The sequence below is a fragment of the Mastigoproctus giganteus genome, chromosome 4, assembly GCF_048544385.1.
Source record: "Mastigoproctus giganteus isolate SK-2022 chromosome 4, ASM4854438v1, whole genome shotgun sequence".
Classification (NCBI taxonomy): domain Eukaryota; kingdom Metazoa; phylum Arthropoda; class Arachnida; order Uropygi; family Thelyphonidae; genus Mastigoproctus; species Mastigoproctus giganteus.
In genome coordinates, this window is record NC_143578.1 from 169,229,591 (window position 1) to 169,251,670 (window position 22,080).

General features: G+C 38.7%; 1 protein-coding gene across 1 annotated transcript in view; it reads left to right on the forward strand.

Moving 5' to 3' along the window:
• LOC150087186 (nose resistant to fluoxetine protein 6-like) overlaps positions 1-1,728 on the forward strand; it is a 95,576-nt gene extending 93,848 nt beyond the window's left edge. Inside the window, exon 15 of the mRNA XM_090372401.1 lies at positions 1,462-1,728. Within this exon, the coding sequence (XP_090228527.1) occupies positions 1,462-1,728 (267 nt within the window). The remainder of the gene's footprint in view (positions 1-1,461) is intronic.
• Positions 1,729-22,080: the final 20,352 nt, after the last annotated feature.

Sequence of the window (22,080 nt, forward strand, 5' to 3'; positions counted from 1 at the left end):
ACTATCCAAGACATTTTACATTCGTTTAATAATATACATTCTAGACTCAAATTTACATTGGAACTGGAGAATACGGATACTAAGTCATTAAATTTTCTAAATTTCAGCTTACTTGGGACTCGAATAAAATTCAATTTAACATCTATCGAAAACCTACAAACACCGATATGCTTCTGCATTATAACAGCTATCACCCGTTCACCAACAAAAGATCGATTATCTTTAATCAATTTCTCAATGCCTATAAATATTCAACGACGAAATTTTCTTTGGGCTCAGAAACACAAATATTAACCAGCAGATTCTTAAACGGGGGTCACCCCCTTGCTATAGTAAACCGAATTAGGGTATAAGCTAAGGATAGGCTACAAAAAACTATACCAACCAACAATAGTAATATTTAAAAAAATACTTTATTTCTGTGCCATACGTTGAACCGTGGCACAAGCAGCTTAACAGATTCCTTAAAGATGCCGAAATTAAAATTTTAGCCAGGCCAATACGCAAATTACACACTATACTGAACAATGCTCAATCCTTTCCTCTTTCGCGACACAAACAAATGACCTAATATGCAACATTTCTTTCGGCGACTGCGACTCATCTTATCAAGGTTCTATGCGATTTCCTCTCAATTTTCGTGTTAATCAACATGCGGCCTCAGTTCGTGCTTCTCGTTCTGCAGCGCCAGAATTAGCCTTTCATGCCGTTAATGAAAAACTTTTTTTTTGTTTAATGAGGCCAAAATACTTAGTGTTCAACGTAATTATACGAGACTATTAATCACAGAAAAAGTCGAAATTAAATTACATGAGAATTCTGTTAATGTTCGCCGGCCATATCTAATCTCAAATTCGTAGTCTTTTACACTCATGCGCGAAGACAAATAATCCCTAATTAAGGTTCAGCCTCACCCCTATTCGGTAATTTTCATTCTGTTATTTGGTTTTTTAGGAGCATTAGCAACTAAGGCCATATTGCTCCGGTGCGGTGGTCATTCCCTGACCTTTCCGCATGCTCCATATTTGGTGGTGAAGGGCTCGAACCCCGGTCTAATCAAGAAGAGTGTGCTACGCACTGCTGCTCCTTCCCACCTGGCTACGGAGGCGCCGTAATTTTCATTCCTGTGATCACGACATGCGGTCGAAAAGCATTGTCAGATTTAGGAAGAAAAATCGTTTTGTAATGTTTTCGTTTAATTAATTTTTTACGTAATTTTGAATTGCGTTAAATTGATTTTTAATTGTGTTCAATTGAATATTAATTATTTTTTACTGTAATGTAAGATTTTCGATTTTTTTTTCTAATTTTCGTTTTAATATCTGGATAGAATCATATAGACGTGTTCTACGTATCATATTGAGGTAAACTTCTCATATTCTTATATAAATATATAAAAAAAAAAAATGTTTCTTGTAAATTGGGGCAAGGTAGTGATCATTATATGAATTTGTCTTCCAGACGTGGATGTTTTTTGGCTATCTCATGACAAGCTACGGAATCGCTTACTGCGTGAGTCTTCTTGTGGAATCTCCAATGATTGGACTTGAAAAAATCGTTTTCTCAGGAAAAGATGAAAGGGGGAATAGTAAAAGTGACCTACCAGCCACGAATGGAAGTAAAATGGCTATGCACGAATTTGAGAACAACAAATTAAGCTCAGCGAAATATCAAGGAAATAATTCTTTAAGCGGTGTGGATAATAAAAGTTTTACCCATCAATTTTAAATTACGGATAATTAAAATTCAAAATGTTTTACTCTTTCGGTGTTATATAACTAATTGATGTAGTCACAATGACAATAATAAATGAAGGTTGAGAAGTAATGAATTAAAATATAAAATAAAATAAAGGAGGACTGGATGTGTAAATATGTGGTAATCTGATTAATTGGATACCATATTCAAGGTAAGAACACGATCACATATCACTATACATCACATTACAATTTATCTTACCTACCTCATTTGGTCTATCTACGTAAAACGATCAGATTATTCATTGCTGCCAAGGCTGTCATTTACATCTTCTACTTGAATCACACGACGTGCCTCCTGTCGACCCATCGGCGCAACATCTCAAGTAGAGCCTACGGAGGAAGTTGCAGAGCAGACTTCTACAGGAATTCCACCGCAAAAGACCAGAAACTCCGGATCATCTTAACAGCGAATGGAAAAGTGGCGGTCACCTCTTCATCATCACTGAAGAGTTCATCACCTTCAACGTGTGAAATAGAAGTCTTATCCAATGCCAAGAAACTGTTTTCTTAATTCCTGAAATTGAAATGTTGAAATTTCTTTCTAAAAAGTTTCTTTACTTTTCCTCTTTTTGCTTTTGTACATAGAATGAAATAGTTGTTGTTGAAAATGTATCTACTCTTCACGTTTTAATAAAAAAAAAACAAAAACACTGTTCTAGTGTCTACGGTAACCCGGCAGGACTGAGCTTCAAAAAGCGTACCCTGGCGCTCTTTATAGGCAGTTTTCATCCCTGTCATCACGTACGCTTCCGGGGTGTGGTTCGCAAAGAGGCAGACCATCGTGAATCGCCGAAAGCTAGAAACCATCCAGCGCTCTATTCTCCTAACAATTGCTTATCGCACAGTCTCAACTCATGGCCTGCAAGTACTAGTAGGTATGCTACCTTTAGACCAAGAAATTGTCCGCACTGGTCTACCCTATCAACTCTCTAAAGGAAAGTCAGACAATATTAGACTTCACCTCTGATGCACTCAACAACAGGAATGCAGAAGAAAAGAGACTTAACACCCATTTAACACCGGTCTGACAGACTAGGTGGACGGAGTCTACAAAGGGAGCCATAACTCGAACATTTCTTCCACAAGTCCAAACAGTTTATCCCAAATGCCGGACATTGTTCTCCCCCAGGCCTACAAACCACCTTCCTTCTCGCAGGGCACGGTTCCATTCGTGAAAAACTGAGTTCCTTCCATATAACAGACAACTCTCTGTAACTGTGGATCCCGGGACCACCTTACGTACCATTGCCCGCTTTACGAAGATCTCCGACGTATTTTCATTACACAGATTCACTACCTTCTGCAAGATCAAGAAAACCACCTTCTGGAACACGAGCAACACTACCGCGCCTTTTCAAAGTTTGCCCAAGACTTTTTTGCCAGAGAATGAACTTTACCTCAACCGTAAACCTCAAGGGGAAGAGTTCCATACAACTCTTTCCTTGATTCGTCCCAGGAGTGATAACCACCAGCACAGCTCAGCCGCTGCCATTAGGCCTTTCTGCTACGCTCCCTTGTGTGGTCCTTTGCCTCCACTCCCAGGATGGGAGGGAGAGGTGACCAGGGGCATGGGCCTGCTCCACTGATTTGGGAGTTGTCTTCTCTATGGACCCCATATCTGTCTTTTTCTCCAAGCTTTTAGTCTCCTCCTCCTCCTCCAACTTAGAACTACGAGCGTCTAAACCATCTTTAAATTGCTTGAGCCCTACACCCAAAACCAAACACAAATCGCATAACTAGTACTTTTAGCTTAGCCCTATCTATAAAGGGTTTTTTTTTTTTTTGTTTTTTTTTCTTATAACCTAGCCACTAAAATCCCAGGAACCTAGGTGGTAGGACCTGCCAGAGTAAATAACTATAATACCGGGTGTACTTGGTTTGCCTCTACGCGGTGGAGTGTGGAAAGTCTAGGTTCCATTAGGGGCTCAGCGGCTAAATAACCAGATGGACAACGGTACAAGACACATATACAAGAACCAAACACCTTTAAACCTGTGGTATTGACAGCATTGCTTCACACCCACAATGAATACTACGCAGTGATGGGGAAACTCCTGGTGCCATTTGACACTAAACACACACTGCACATCGCATTTCAATCTAATATTAATTACAATTTGTACTGTATAGATTTCTTTGATAGAAACAGAATTTTTATATTCTCTGAAAGTATATACAAGGATTATTTAAACGGCTCCAATACACGTATTTCTGTGAAAAATATCTTGAGTTCTTATTAATTAAAAAAATAAATAAATAACTTCGTTCCTTTGTTTGTTCGCGAAGAAAACATATCAATAATTTTTCAAGTATCCGAGAGTATTACAGAACAATTCCAAGCAGGATTCATACGTGTACCCTTTTTACATTTATGATATACATAATTATACACCGATATATACATGTGCAATATCTCCTCTGAAGATGGCAGCTGCATTTCTTCAGGACAAGGAATGAGTTGATTTCAGTTAGCTTTTCTCTCATTTCGATGTCAAGAAAACACCACAAATCGAGAGGGGTAATGTGAGATAAATGAAGGTTCTTTGATAAGTTGCTAATGGCATATGAAGAGAGAGCTATTATCTGACGTCTTTACATTTTTATATGCAGTCTTCTTGTAACTGAATGCAATTTTTCTCAATGCTCCATTAAAATTGAATCGCCTTCTTTAAAGATCCTAAAAGAAATGAGCTGCCGTTATAACCTCATCATTCGTATTTCCAGATAAGTTAGGTTCTATTTTTAAGTCTCTGGAAATCAGACAGGTGAAGTTCCGAAAAATACGGCAAGTGGGGCAAAAATTCATATCCAAATTGCAGTTATGGACACAGCACATATGTAAGCAGGTGCATTGTCCTGATGAAACAAAACACCATTACCTAACTTTCCTGGCCTCTTACTTGATTTCATCGTGTAATTTATTTAGGACAATTTTGTCCATTTATTGCTTATTCCTTTGGAAGGCAATCTACCGTTATCATCCCTTTTGAATTATAAACCTCCTGGGTTCATGATTATGACATTAAAAGATAGATGCCACAGCCTTGCTGCCGATGGGGATGACTTTACCTTCTGTGGAGTAAATCAGCATTTTCCCATTGATTTTTTTTTAAAGTTTTGCCTCTGGTTATCAGTGATGAACTACTTCCATAGTTACTTATCGAGCCAGAAAGTGTCAAGTATTTGCCTGAAATTGCTTTGAAGAGAAGAAGTTTCTGATCAGGTGTCAAAAGGTAAGAAGAAACGTATCATGCAGAAACTTTCAAAGGTTTCTGCATGATGGGTCTCCTGATAGATATTCTAAAATTCGAAATGATAAGTTACGGTACAGTTGTGACTCTTTAAATCAGTCATTCCTTCCAATAGAGTTAGGTACAGATGCTAAGAGAATAAACTGAGTATTTATAATAAGAACGTATTTATAACAAGATTAATTGGATTGAGAACGGATGTACTTATAACCTTTTAATAAGTGCTTAACATACTTAAGCTTATCTTTAAGCGTAATAAACTTAACGAAACCTAGATTACATAAACGGATAGCGTTGCTATGTACTTTAGGAAAACTGTTGGAAAAACTTATGGCTTTACGTTTACTGGAGCTTTTACAAACATAATCAACTTTCGATTTCTAATTGGCAGTTCTTGCGAGGATGCATTGGTGGAATCCGTTTCCCCATATCAAGAAATCGGCGTCTAAATATATACTTGCAATTTTTTTACTTCGAGGGCGTTTTCCATCCCCTTTGGTGGGGATGGAAAACGCCCTCTAATGTTTTCGTTTGGCGCGTGAAATCTAAACACATGCACATCCTTCCGGATACTTCTAGAGGATGTCCTCAGGAGGCCAAGATTGTATTAATCTTGTATTCTTACGAGACACGGGTCAATGAATCCAAAACGTTTTCAGCTTATATTGTCTGACACTGACTTATGTCAGCGTGCATTTCCAGAATCCTGGAACCATATTCTCTTTGACTGTTCCCTACAGAGACCTTAGAGAGTTATTAATTCGTAATGTTGGGAATATTGCCCCAAAGCATGAATCAAGACTTGTCCAGAATAAACAATCTTTAATAGATTTACAGGAGTTTGCAAATGAGGTATTTAAAAGAAGATCATTAAACAGGACACTTTTGTCTATTAGAGATTGAAGGTAATAAATGGTTCTAGAATGGCTTGACCATTTCGGTGGATTTTACTCAAATAAAAAAATAAATAAATAAAAAAAAAGTGTGTTTGCCGAGGGCCCATAGCGGAAGTTAAGTGAAATTTCTTTGGGCGAACATTTGTCACTCGACCGAGGATCCAACACTGACAGTATAAATGCCGCAGGCGAAGAATGTCCTTAGCATTAGTAGAAGCATATGATACAAAAGCAAGCTTATACGGCATCAGGCAAAAAAAAAAAAAAAAAACACACACAACACATTTCGTCCGTCCGGTCACTCTAAATATTTGTCTAGTTCAGCCGTAGATTTATTTAAGCTATCAACTCACATAACAACATATTAGCATTAGTAGAGGCATATGATGCAAGAAAGCAAGCTTATGCAGCATCAGCCAAAAAATAAATAACTTCCACTTCACGTCTCCGTTAGTTCAAAATACCTATCCAGCTGATCCTTAAATTTATGTAGATCAACTTCCACAACAAGGGATGGAAGTCGGTTCTACCAACCAACTACCCGCTGGTTAGCAAAAGGCAAATTTCCGCACATCTATCCTACATCTGTCTTTCCTCAATTTGAATTTATACCCTCTCAGGTGATTATTCTGAGCAAGAGGAAGAATCCCATCAGCATCGAGCATGCTCAAACCATTCAAGGCTATCAGATCACTTCACCGATGCCTAGTCTCCAGACACTGTAATTTGCAAAACTTAAGCCTTTCTTCGTAAGAGCAACCCTTTGTTCCATTCACTAATCTTGTTGCCCTTCTCTGTACTCGTTTCAGCAGCTCTACATCCTTCTTGAAATGAGGCCTCCAGACCTGTATACAGTACTCTAGGTGTGGCCTGACCATTGCCTTATACAAGGGAATAATCACCTCCTTATCTCTGCTAGAAAAATTCCTGTATATCATTGATAAGACACCATAAGCTACTCTTGCAGCCCGTCTGCACTGCTCAGAAAACTTCATATCTCCCTGCACAATTACGCCCAGGTCCTTTTCATTCTCTACCACTGTCAGTGTAGTACCACAGAGTTGATACGTTGCTCAGGGGTTGCTGTTTCCCATATGTAGTACTTTACATTTGTCAATGTTAAACTTCATTTGCCACCTCTCAGCCCATCTGCTCAACCTTTCTAGATCCTGTTGCAGCAGCATAGCGTCAGTAGTGTCCTTAACAACCATGCCAACCTTTGTATCTTCTGAAAACTTGGACATTTAGCTTGATATACCATCATCAATATTATTTATAAATACAGAAAACAATAATGGACCCAACACTGAGGAACTCCTCTAATAACATTAGTCCACGAAGAGCAGTGTCCATTGATTACCACTCTGTCTTCTCCCCCTCAACCACCCCTTTATCCATAGCAGCAATTTTCCTCCAATGCCACACTACTCCAATTTGTGTAGCAGTCTTCCATGTGCAACAGTACCCAAAGCCTGTCTAAGATCCAAGTATATAATATCAAAGTTATTCCCTGCAATCAGTTCTTTTGTGACTGCATCATAGTATCCAATCAAATTGGTCAGGCAAGACTTCCCCTTAACAAAACCATGCTGTGTCCGAGCTATAACTGAAGTCTTCTCTATATGATTTTGCAGTGCCTCTTTAACCAGTGTCTCCATTAATTTTCCTGGAACAGAAGTTAAACTCACAGGTCTATAATTACTTGTGTCAGCCTTTGATCCTCCTTTGTGAATTGGGGTCACATTTTCACATCTTCCGTTCTATGGATACCTCCCCTGAGTCCAAGGAAGCTCTCATAATTATGGCTAAAGATTTGCTTCAATACTATTAAAAAAGGTACAGGGAGTTAAATTTTCGCACAGGATTCCATTTGGTCGGCCATCTTGTCTTCGTCCATGTGAGTATTATTCAGATCTTATAGCGCTGCCTCCTCGAATATATTGGAGTTTATATATTTATTGAAGGACCTTATTTTTTTGTTGTTATGACAATATTAGAGTTCTGGTTTCCCCTAGTGTTGGTTATAAATCTGAGTAATTAATTTCCTATTTGTGTGGAGTATTTCTTATTAAACGTATACGGAAATACACCAATTCGTTATTACAACACTGGAAATTGGTTTAGACTGTGATAAGCCAAGCATATTACAAGGTTTTAATATAATAAGTATGGAAACCATAGAATTAACGAGCCGTGATAAGTCACGGTTCAGTTGTAATAGGGTGTTACATCAATACATCATATATCAAAGTAAATGGGTAGGGGTGGAGTAGATATTGTTCCCTATGCTTCTCAATGTAAACAGATTTTACCCGATATTAGTGAGAAATTATCGAAACTCTCGAAAGAAACTGACATGGTACTGGGTGGGACACGTTTGAGGTTAATAAAACATCAATCTTTTAGTAACAACAGAGATGGTACACAAATAATATTAATTTGATAGAAGATAAGTGTTCTGGAATAGATAAGATTGGTAGGCAGCCACAAGGTGCTCTGCAGAATGTGGGATTGGATATATCGTTGATGGCATATGTTTGAAACTGGAGCACTATGTAAAGAAGGCGTTTTGAGTGGCATCTGACGCTATAAAATTTTTATTGCCACTTATAAGACAGGATTTGTGAATATTCAGGATTTGTGAATATTCAGCAACTTTCCGTGGATGTAGATAAACTCCCTTTTAGTGAGGTTTATGAATGTTACAAAAGTGATATGTTACAGTTCTTAGGGATGGCAAAAGCTGACTTCAGCTCCTAAGTCATAAGGAGCAATTGCGAGCCAATTGTCTTTGCTATTGGAGTTGTTTCGGAGTTAGGTAGACTAGATACACTAAACTTGGCGTTACGTTTGTTTAACCAACAAGAATATGCCATCAAATTGAATTCATGAATCTTGGAATTTTTGCACAGACTGAATGCGAACAAGGAGCTCCTGGGGGGGGAGGGGGTTGAGTTTTCTCGTTGTCAAAACAGCAATCATTTGGGAAGGGATAATAAATATTCATACATGGTTGGTCGAAGGAGATCGACTGAGATGAGTCTGCAACGGTTGGAACGGTCTAAGATGAACCTTTCAAAATTCATGACAGACTACTCCAACTGTTACAGATTCGTGCGTGTCATGATTTTGAGGCCGAAATTAAACTAAATACTAATGACAGTGTGCAACCAATGTCCGAGTGCATTCCTATTCCAGTGTGTTGCCTAAAAAAGCTTTTTAGAGAAGTGCTTCTGACACAAAACATGAGTCTTTATAGTATTTCATTGACTGCGAGGGATGTTAAGGTAGGGGAATATCAATCTCTCTCTCGACAGCATGGAAATTAAGGTCCTTGTGAAAACTATGAAAGAGTGTACAGATAATGCAGTGGTGGTGGGGGGAAAGACAGTTACTTGAATCGAATCCACCTTGAAAAAATTGATACTTTTTATTAACATGCAAGCTAAACCAGCACCTCGCATTATTATTTTTGATGTTGTCTGGATGTGAGAAAAGTGATCTACTGAAAGGAACTGAAAAGAAAGGACTGAATGGAAATTGATTGGTGTTGGAATTGATGAAATTAGATTTTTAAGAGTTGTAAGGTGCGATTTTCAAGGATAAATGGAATGGTAGGAATTAGATGTCTATTTTAAAATTTGTAATTTTCTAGAACAAACAGAACATATTTTTCTTGGGTGAAAAGTTAGATTTCGGAGGTTTTATCTTGCGAAAATATTTTATAGATATTTGTTATAAGGATGAAACTGCGTGTATCTACATTCTTCAGAGGAGGAACTGAAATCAGGAATGTCCAGCGAAGGATCAGAAACCAATTATGCAAATTTCAAAGTTGTGAATCGTGCTTCACCACTCAATAAGAAGAAAGCAGTGCCTTTCCACTAGAGACCCTTGGAGTACGTTAGAAAACGGATTGAAGAGTGAGATATCATTGTGCATAAACGGATTGAATTGGAAATATGATCGTGAACGTATTTGCCTATTGACTGTACCTTTAATATGCAAACCTGGACAATACGATTAGAACGGATTGAGAACTTATGAACTATGAGAACATGCATTGAGTGACAAATAATCGATATTTGGAGACAAACTAATATCAGACTAATAGATAATAGTAGAATAGAGAAATGGTTTATAAAATACCAATACTTGGAAGAGGGGTTTCTACGTGATTGTTAATTATTATTATGTTAATGAATTAATAGAAACCACACTATTGTATCACGTGGTACATTAAGTAATTTATTATAGAAATGATACAATTTAAAGGAATTGAACCACTTCAATGCGAAATATTTAAATTTTGGCTAAGTTTTGGGAACTAACTGTTTTCCCGTCTTTAGGCCTGAAGATGGACAACTGGGAGTTCCCGAAACTTAGCTATAAATAATTGTTCGGCATTGAACTGTTTCAATTCCTTTAAATTGTATCATATCGATAATAAATTACTCAGTGTACTACGTGATATAGTAGTGTCAACCAATTCATTAAGATAAATACTATTAAATCTCTCTCTTACCATACAGGAAGTGAACTGAATTAGTACATACAACAGGAACTCTAAAAAAGTAAATACCATCTCTAGCACGGCTACAGATGCCCGAAATGATAACTTGATAGCAGCTTTTACCACCAATTGTAATAAGTGGCGTGTTGAGAAAGCAGTGTTTGTTTTCTGTAGGGTTTTAAGCGCTTCAGCGACTTGGGCCGTATTCCGCCACACACACACACCCCTTCTATTAATATCCGGACACCCCTTCATGGACGCGGAAACAGGTCCTATGCATGAAACACGTCACAGAACCTGCTATAAATATGCACACTGGGCTTCGAACAGACAATTTCAAAAGTGGACATGCAAGATGACACGTTGAACAGAATTTCCTCAACAGTTCAACAGAATTTATCACCTTAACAAATGCTAGACGCCGATTAACATTGTGTAAGGAGTGCGAATCCTGGACTGGTGAGCAGTGGAAAATAGTCCTATGGACAGACCAGTCGAGGTTTGCACTCTACCAGTCTGAGGGGTGTGTGTGTGTTTTCTTTTTTTTTCCTGAGTGTGGCGAATACCAGGGGAACAGTTCATTTGATATTATCCTCCCAACGATGAAGTTTCGTGGAGACAGTGTTATGGTATGGGGCTCCTTTCATGGTTTGGCTTGGGCCCATTAGTCGTTATCTACAAAACCATGAATGCTGTGCAATGCCAGGACAGCCTGTACAATTATGCACTTTCAACATTATGGCAATACTTCGGGGACGACCCATACCTGTGTCAGCAGGACAACGCGCCATGCCATACTGCTCAGGTCGTAACGGAGTAGTTAGAGGACATGGGTGTGGAAAAGTTGGTTTGGCCAGCCCAGAGGTCTGATTGGGATGTATTGGATAGTCGGGTACGTGTACGTCGAGATCGCCCAAAGAACAAGGCCGAACTGGTGGCTTCGTTAAAGGCCAGGTGGAAGAACATATCACCTGACATTTATAAAAAGCTGGTTGAGAGTATCCGCGAAGGTTGTCATAAAAGCAAAAGGTTTCAGCACAAATTATTAAATGACACAATGAAAGTTTATTTTTTTCTAAAGGCAGGTGTCGGAATATTAATAGGGCAGTGTGTGTATATGTATATAATGTCTTTAAATTACGCGTGTTCTCTGGTGTTGATTTACCTGTTTGCTGAACAAAAAATCCAAGTTTCCGAGAGGGAGAAAACCATGCTACTCTCATTTGAGACAATGTAACTCAGCCTGTTGCGGAAAAAGAGACCGATAAAAATCCTTCGTCATAGTCGGGATTCGAACTTAATCTTTTTCACCCGGTGTAAGAAAGAATGGCGATTCTACCAACCGTGCTACCTACAACGGAGGAATGAGGTATACCAGATTTTTAAACGTGTAGCCGATTCGCCTTTCAGGGGATGTTACACTGCTGAAAATGTCATTAGAAAATTAAATTAAGAAGATCGTTGATAATGTTATTAGTACCTATTAATATAATTCCCGATTCGGCTCTGAGTCTTCAGTGAAACGCCTGTTTTCTTTTTTTTTTACCGAAAATAATGAATATTAGCCAGATTTTATTAATTCTTAGATTTTTCTCAGATCAGTAAGATTCATTTTAAACTTTTTTTTTCCAATAAATAATATTTTAAGAAAATTGGTAACAAATATTTTCAGGCTACAACTGCATCCGAACGATATCTGTCTTGTGGCATGGCGTATCACTCTGCTGGAAGCATTAAGGGATACTGTACGTGATTGCAAAGCTCAAGCAGCCAAAGGAGTGTCATAAAACCACTCCCAATAGTAGGCACTTTCACCACCCGCCTGTAGTTCTGGTACCTCGCACGACAGCAGCATTGATTTCTGTGTAGAACAACTGCAACCATAATGCGTCGGAGCAGGGGAAATTTCTCCTACTCACACGGAACCCAGTGCGGTTGTCCATTGATATATCCCTTCTGTGACAGGGTCCGTGGCATTATGTATTATTTTATACTCGTTTAAATATCGCTGTTATAATGACTCGTCAGTTTGACTTGATTGTAGCCCATCTATTAGCCTGCAGAGTTATTTTCACCAACAGCAGACTCCAGCATCAACAATTATCGTCTATTTACAAGGAGATGGTTATTATTTGTGTTGAATTATATTCCTCCGTGTTGACCAATTATGCTTCGAGCAGAGTAAGAGTTCTTGAAGTTGCATCATTCATTTCCCAGAAAATTAGGTGAATTCTCTGTAACATTTAACTTGGAGAATGACTAGTGCTTGAGTATGTCATTAACTGGGCACTGGGCAAGCTTTCCATGTGATCGCCTGCCTGGTGAAAATCAAAAAGTAAATGACAGCGCGTAAGTTTCGTAAAAGAGAATGTGTACTTGGAACTGTGTTCTCATTTCTCGGTCTTGCCAATATAATTCCTCTATCTAACTAACCGGACAACCATAATCTAGGCGGCAACAGATTAAAATTCTGTAAAGATGGAATAAGGTATATTGATTGGTTCCCCATGACGCGGACGAGATTGATCGAAGTATATCTAAATGTTTGAGACAAGTAATTCTTAGATGAGTAATTTGAGCTTGGAAATTTAGTTTGTTGCTTAATATCAGTTCGAGAAAGCTAACCATATTAACACGTGAAATCGGTATACTGGTTATTACTAGTTCAGAATCAGAGTGGAGAGCACGTCGCTCGCAAGAGTTGGTGGAGGGAGTTTCTTTTCTGCTGGTCGACGCCTATTGCTTGAGATCTAGAATTATATTTTAGTTATGGCGTTACGTTGCCGTTAGATAGAATGCATCCTCTAAGACTGGCAGGAAACAATAAGGTCGTCTGCATACTTGTAAGCTTAACAGTTTTTCGGATATCTCGTGTCATGTTAATTCAAATTGCCAATAAAGTTGCACAAGTATCAATCACTATAGGATTGATTCCTTCCTCTTGAATGTGAGATGCAGACAGCACGTTATTATAAGAACCGAACAGAAAGTAAGCATAGGAATTTCGAATTATTTCGGGCAGATGGTCCCTTAGCCATAAATGTTTACTAAAGATCCATAATAATACTGACGCCAGGTGGCGTCAAATACCTTTCCAGTATCGAAGAGTCTGATAAGAAGCTGTTTCACGATAACGATATGGCGGATATGAGATTCGGCTTTGATGAATATGAGCAGAGTCGATCTGTTCTTGCGAAGGCCACGCTGATTACCTGTCTGAAGACTATGTAGCTCCATGATCCATCTGAGTCTCATATGACCCATACTCTTAAAAATTTTGCCCACGCAGCTCGTAAAAATATTGAGCCAATACTTCTGAACCAAGGAAGAGCCTTGCCTGGCTTTGATAATGGGTGAATGAAAGAACGGCCTCAGGAAAGAAGATAACAGCATGTTCAGAGAAGATCCGATTACAAAAAAAAAAGATTAACAGGGTACACATGTCCTCTTTAAGTAAATGTTTCTGCGCTGCATAATGAACGCCATCTAAATCTGCAGCATTATCTAAGGATCAATTTAACGATTCTTTAAGTCCTATCATAAGGAAGGGTTGGTCTTACGGGAGGGAGAAGTGCGTTGAGAGGTTGATTTTATACCGTTCCGCGCATGCTTTAATGTGCTGAAAGGAGAAGCAAGGGATGCAGAGAAGGTCAAGAACGATTCTGTCATTGTAATTTCTTCCTGACTAGACTGTCCCCTCTCTGCAACTAAATCCTTTCTCTGCTCATTGATACCGTCATCAACCAGTGATTTCTGATACCACTCCAGATTAACAGAATTACATCTAGAACTTGTTCCCGCTGATCTTGTTTGAATGACATTACTACTTCTGTTTGACAGTACACCTTTTCTCTTTGTTGACTACTTTGGGCAGCACTGCATAAAAACATGGCCAAAGACATGGATAAATATTTTATTTATTATTATTTTTTTTATTTTACTTTTGTTTCATTTGATTTTTATTTTATTTTATTTTTTTATTCTTTTTTTAGTCTATGATATTCTCTTCCTTATTTCTTCGTCTTCTGCTGTCCTGTCTCCTGGGAATGACTCTGTGTGCGCGCGCGCACGCTGTTGCCGGCACGGGGTTCATTTGAATGGCTCCAAAGTCTTTGGACATTCAGTGCGTGACTGTTGAGGTTGGCCATAGTACATGCGTAGTAGTGGCCTACCTCCCCGTGGTGTAGACGGACACTGGGCAAGCTTTCCATGTGATCGCCTGCCTGGTGACAAAACGGCCAGAAACAACTAAACAACACAACAACACACACACTGCACGAACATAACATTACACACACTTCTGCATTGTTACAGTGCTCTGTAACTATCACAGCGTACAAAGACGGAGTTGACCTTTCGTTCAGGTGCTGTCCTACATAAGATACTAAACATGTCTAGACCGCCTTTCCTTTTTCAATGAATGATTGGAGAGGCTTCAGCCTGGTTGGTTATGTAAGGAGTTACATCAACAATAGGTTGCTGCTGAATATAAAGTCTGTCTGAAAGGTTTAGGGTGGAATCACCATTTAGTTCACTTTGTTAAAATTCCAGGTCGACAAACAGGATATGTAGTATCCCTGTTTATAATAAGCAAATAATTGGGAAGTGATCGCTCTTTAGGAGATCATACAATAATGACTATGCTAAACTTGGAAAGATCGATGGTGAAAAAAATTGGCAACTCAATTGCAGGCGGAAGAGCCCTCGTCGGTAGTATAGTGAATATAATCACCATCCTCACACCGGGTGGAGAAAGCCTGAGTTCGAATCACGTCAATGAAGATTGGAATTTAAGGGTACATTGTATTTTCACAACTTTGCTGAATTAGTCGGTATCAGGCGAGGTTAGATTAGTCAGTCTCGGGCAATGGATTTTTCTTCCCGAAACTCGCTCAGCAAACAGCAAATTGACCACACAATACACGCAATTTAGACATTTTATACGGCGAAATACGGCTTAAGTTTCTCATGCGCCTAAAACCGTACAACTACCAAATACTCACCCAGCAGGAGTGTATCCTGAATTTAGTTAAATTAGATCGTTTTTGTTCAGGAATGATTTATCATTTTACCTCTGGTGTCCACCACAATGGGTGGCAATAAAAGCCACTAAAAAGACAAAGTGGAGTTGGGTAATGAGATTGTAGTTCTGAATGGGGAATGGTAGAGATCGTGGAATATAAGAGGCCAACAGGGTAATTGGTAACTGCAATTTGATATATTCAAGTACCCTTAGACATAATATAATTCGTATTATCTAAATATTTAATACGGAAGCAGTTTTCTTTACTCCGTCAGTGTGAACACTTAACCGATCAGGCTGGAAGTGGTCTCAAATTGAAGATTTCTTAGGTGTGTAGACAGTTGTTAAAATTTAAAAATTCAGTATATTATTTTACGTAACGGGCCAATTTTGCACTACGAAAGAGAATAGTTCAACATTCACTTCATAGATAGAGCCACAGGAAGATGTTAACTGTTAAACAGACTAAGTCGATACGGCATTTTTTTTTTTTTTTTTTTTTTCAAATTAACAATTTTCACTTCATTGAACTGCTTAACAGTTTGCACGTTCGCACAATCATGTCCTTTGTTCCGAAAAAAAAAAAAATAAATAAATAAAACTCTGCTACCAATGGCGAAATTCTCTAATAGCGTCGTCTACCTTAAAAGAAAGAACTAATCATTAGGATTCATCACAGCTCACCATGTCGCGCACGCGAGCTCATGCACTCATTGCCATTCGTTACGTTTAATACTTTCAGAACTCAATTTTATCGTTATCGTTTTTTTTGTTTTGAATTATGCTTAATACATTTAACTATGAGTATTTGTTTTTTGTTTCTTAAGATAAGTAATTTAAGGATTTAGAAATATGTCACGGACAAGAGGTGTCCGCAGGCACTGTATTCTAACTGGTGTGTTCTACGTACCAGGGCAAAGAAAATACACGGCGAAAATATAAAAAAATCTGAATTGTAAAAAATCCGAAGTTTTATTTTACAGAACGGGCCAATTTTATTAACTAGCGCTGTCTACCTTAAAAGAAAAATAGTTTTATTTTACAGAAATAAGAAAGGATTCGACGCGTACGGCCTTACCTGCTCACCACCAAGCACGGACTACATTTCTTTAGAACAGCTAGAGAAAATTTCTGGCTGCAAACTGCGAAATTTTCGCAATGGGTACAGCTAGTGTCTTAAATATAATTTGTATTATGTCTATTTTGGCGAAACGTGTGTGTGTGTGTGTTATGGCGCATAGCTATGCTGACTATGGTGCAACTATCCATATGGAAGTGTTAGAAGTAATTCCGAATTAAAGGCACTTCTATTTCATTTTAGAAACCTATTTAGAAATCAGATTTGATGATATATTCCAATTTTTTTCAGAAAACAGAAAAGTTCATTAATGTTTGCCTGGTTGGCAAAACGTATGTTGACAAGAATGCTTCCTGAAAGTATGCCCATATGGGACATAAGTGAACAAGTAACTGTTCGTTTGTTTTGTTATTTGGAGCATTAGCAACTAAGGCCATATTGCTCCGGGGATATGCGGTGGTCATTCCCTCACCTTTCCGCATCATCCGAATTTGGTGATCTCGGGCTCGAACCCCGGTCTAAGCAAGAAGCGTATGTTACGCAGTGCTGCTCCTGCCCACCTGGCTACAAAGGCGCCGAACAAGTAAATAATCTTGTCATAATGGCTGCTTGCTATTCTGGCGACTTAATAATGTATTAAAAATAAAAATTAATGATTTTGAGCATTACAATACTAAGTTTCATTGTGGAAGAGTGACCTGACTGTTTTTGTGATGGAGAATTTCAGTCGACCTTGCTTTGTTCTTTTAGGGAAAACACAAGACGTCAATATCCGCAGTGTCGTGCGTATGAAGTTACGCTTGAATACGGGTTCCTCATCATATGAATATTCATCCACTTCCGCTCTGTTATGGGGGGGCCTATCCAGATTTTCTTGCAGTCTTTAGCAGTTTTCGATTTTTCAGTGTCGTGTCAAACCGTTACTATATCAGTTAGGATGCTAATTGAAGTGTTAATGGTTTTGCTAGTTTTATTTTGAGGCATGCCTTTTTCGGTTGATAGAGTAGCTTTCACTCATTTAGCTAGAGAGGTGGTATGCGGTACCACCTCTCTGATGTGTATTATACAATACACATCTGCTTGAGCTGCAGGTGAAAGGCAGTTTTTAGTGTGAGGGATAGGAACGACTAAGAAAGGTCAACAAAGCTTCATGCGTGCCTCAGGAAACGACTTAATATTCTAATTTGCATTTTTAAGTTTTCCGGTTTGTTGTTGTTGGTATGAAGTTTAACCACACAAGGGTTGCAGAGGTCAAATTGTATCAGATCATAGTTTATTTTGTATATGTTATAACAACTCAATTATATACATGCGTATAGACCAGTACGCTTTAAGTATGTTAAGGGTTCTTCCAGGTTGGCATGATTTCCAAGAAAATGGAATAGAAATCTGGACTTTATTCAATTTGCTAAATGACCGAATGGTGCTAGAACGGATGAACAAGTAAAGAGGACAGTCTGCAAGAAAGTGGTGAACCGTAAGTTGGGTGTGATGACAGGAAGTGTACTGGGGTGGATATTCTGCCAATAATAAAAACAGGTGTGCAAGATGAGTATGCCCAATTCTCATTCATGCCAATACCACTTCTAGTCTGAATCCGGAGAGCCATAACTCTGGATCTTGTTTTATCTGATAAAAAGTTTGTTGTATTTCCGGTTTACCAAGGTTCAAATTATTTGGAAAAGGCCGGGTGGCTTCCTTTGCAATTTGGGCACTTCCGTAGCCAGGTGGGAAGGAGCAGCAGTGCGTAGCACACGCTTCTTGATTAGACCGGGGTTCAAGCCCGTCACCACTAAATACAGAGGATACGGAAAGGTCAGGGAATGACCACCGCATATCCCCGGAGCAATATGGCCTTAGTTGCTAATGCTCCTAAAAAAAAAACCAAATAACAAAATAACCTTTGCAATTTCGATAAAGGTGTTGAGTCCGAACAAATCTCAACATATGTTCTCTTTAGAAGCACAAATAGGACAAATGGTTGGCATCGGCATTATATGCTTTCTGAGTGAAAGGCCATATTTCTAGAATTTAAAATAAGATTTCGAATGTAAGGCCGAATTCGACAGCTTAAATAACCAGTTTTAACTGTGGATGGTAAGCATTGAGTGCTGAAAGTTAAAATGATAGACATAGTTAGAATGATATTACCATCTATTTTTTTTTTTCACGATTCATTTGATATTTATTATTCTTTAACGGCTGAGTTTCTGAGACAATCCACTTGATGTGGTCACCTGTACGTGGTGAAGGGGGACCTCAGCGATGCTGTTGGTCTTCCAGATTAGCATCACTGGGATCCAATGCCCATGCCTTCATTCCATGGTTCAGACATTTGAATCCAGAGTATACAGCTTTGATCCACGACCGGTAGAAACTCGAAAAGGGAATCTTCTGGTGGGGAAGGTCCCATCCCTAATACACCAATCTGGTCCCACAACCAAGAGTATAATGAGTGATCTTTCTGAGTGATCTATTTTGTGTTTTTTCTGGTCTCCCTTTCTCTTCAGTTCATTTTAAGTGGTTCTGTACTTAGGAACGAAACCTACGTACCTTTCCTTTCTTAATGTACTTTTTCCTTTCAGGGCAAAAATTAAATTTCAGATAACTCGTTTTAAGGAGAAAATTAATTTCTTTGTCGACACTAAGCTATTACCGATTTTCTATAACGTATTTTTTTTTTAAAATGGGGAAATCTCTGAGGAAGTATATTGGCTCATGGTTCTAACAGCGTGGCCATTCTGTACTTAAGTAGAAACTTAGGAACGTAATCTACGTACCTTTCCTTCCTTAGTGTACTTTTTCGTTTCAGGGCAAAAAAGAGCAACGATGGATTTGACAAACTAGGTTTCACTTGGATTTACGGCCAAAGTGAATGCCATATGCAGCAAAGTGATTTTAATCCATCTACTGCCAAGAGACGAAAGATGTGAATCAAGCCATCTCTCTCTCTCCTGATTTTCCACTCTTTAACAGATCAGCCAATTAATATATATATATATTTTTTTTGTTATACAAAAGGTGTCTAGAACGTATGCTGGTGTACCAAAAATGCTTCTCCGTTTGAAATCAGGTGACCTTTTTATAGAAACGACAAATCACCGACATTCAGAGCAACTTCTAAAAACCATATATTTTAATGGGATTCCAATTAAAAAGTCACTCCACATGCCATTTTAGATACATAGAAAAGGAAAACTGCTATGGGACATTCTAAACAGTTCTCAAGAAAAACAAATTACAAAAAATCAAAATGTCATACAATCCAAAACGAATCACTATTAAAGAGGATGGAATCTATGCATATTGAAGTTTTTTTTTTTTTTTTTTTTTTTTTTTACCCTTTCCGCTAAATATTCTTCTACGACTAATACTAATCTTATTTTCTGTTGTGGGAATGAAATGCTATTATATTTGCCATGTGATGAGCATCACAAGAATCATATTTACAAGATGGAGCTTTTCCTCCCAAAAACAAAATCTGTATATCCTATCCACAAATACACTGCTACGAACACCTATTAGAAAGAACAAAGGAAGAAGCAAACACCTATTAGAAAGAAGAAGGAAGAAGCAATAGTGTGTGTGTTATGGGGGTTTAGGGGCGCATAAGCTGCCGGGGCTATAGTGCGCCTATTCATAGGAAAAACCCAAAAGCAAAGTTCAGATGCAACTCCTTCATTTTTATTACCAAGATCTTTTCGAATTTTTGATATAGTCCATTTTTTTTTATAAGAGAGAAATTCATTGATGTTTGCATCTTCGCCAATAATATGTCGTAGTATCATCGGTTCTAGTAGATTTGTCAAAGAAAACAGGATGGATATTCTGTCATATTGATAGTGCAGACATTCAATCATGATATATTTCACTGTCAAAAGTGCTGAACAGTGTGGACACTTAGGTGGATCCTCTCCTGTCAGTATGAATGTATGTGCTTGTTTGTGGCGGCTCCAGGACCTGGGTCCATTTCCACAAATTGTTTCAGTCTTGACTATGGAATCTGTGTAAACAGGGCCTGAAATGTGAACCGCCAACACCTGAGCAACTGCTGCCTGATGCCCATCCCAATGCACGTGGAGTAGGACATAATCTACTATCTGCGCTTCGATAGTGCGCTAAAATCCCGCATCCACTGAAGGTAGTGCAATACCAGTGGATGCCAGCAATCCCGTACTCAAGATGCCCAGTTCCTGAGTACCAGCAGGAAAAAAAAATAATAAATAAATATAATAATAATAAAAAAAAAGTGGTTGACATCTCTGAACAACCTAAGAGATCAAAAGAATTAAGTCCTGGATGACTGATAGGTGACAGAGGGTACAGCTCAGCAAGAGCTTGTTGAATTATCCAGTGTGGTGAAGCATCTGCATTCTTCTGCTGAAGACGTCGTTGGTGAAGATTTGAAGGGCTTGAATGTTAGTCTCATTTTCAATCAAGTCTTTAAAATTGAATTCTGAGATGCTCTGAAACCTTATTTTCAAGTGTTGTCCGTTGTTCTTCGTAGTTAGGGCAGGACAATAGGGTGTGATTCAAGGATTCCTCTTGAATTGAGGATTTGCCGCCAGTCCTAATTAGAACAGTTTCGCTTTTAGAGCGCCATGTCCTGTTAAGATGTACTCATGGATGGGTAGAACCAGTTAAAATGTGACTTATTCATGGCAAAGGTGACATTCTGTCTAAAAAGTCTGGTGACTTCTCCAGTGGGACTTTCATCCCATCTAACCTGCCAGAGGGAAAGGAGTTTATTCCATAGGTTTATTTTTTCCTGTTTGATATTTGTAGCAGGATTGCAGTCTATTCCAACGAGTGAGGTTCGTAGGCTTTTTTGTGTTTGTAGATGAAATTTCTATAAGCTATAGATAGCTCCAGGGGAAAAGCCCCAGATAGAACCTACAGTGCATTAGTTGTTGTTCTTGGTACTCGGTGTGTCGCAAGCAGCATAGTTCTTTGGCATGGAAAGGAGTTTGGCCCGGATTTTACTGTTAGTGACCCTATGGAACCAGACCCCAGCAGCATAGGAAGCAATTGTCAAGAACAGCTTTATAGTAGAGAGATAGGGTTCTTTTGGTGAGTCCCCAGTCCGAACTGGAGATCCTGATGACGGCTGTAGTGAAGGCTTTGGTTTTAACAGATATTTATTTAAAGTATACCCAGTAAAATAAAATAAAATAAAATATTTCCAGAAGCTTTCGGAACTCGTGTCCCTTTCTCAACTGACAGAATTTTTAAATACATTACAAGCAAACTGTGGCACGTTACTCATTCGTCATTGTTGTAGCACGGACGTGTGCTGCCTTGCGCCAGTGATCATCCATCAATAAAACGGTTGTCTCCAGGATTGGATGTATACGCATGCCTTTCTGGCGATTTAATGCCTTAGGGTTGTTCATTATGTTTAGTGACTCTAGCCATAGGCGGTGGCGAAAGTGTCGCGCGTGGTCCACTATCTCAAAGTCGCGCTTGGGGTCAAGATCGTGGTTGGTAGCCCAAAAATGTTCTGCAAGCGCGGACTGGTCAGTTTCGGCAAGCCGGATTGCTCTGTCGTGTTCCGTGAGG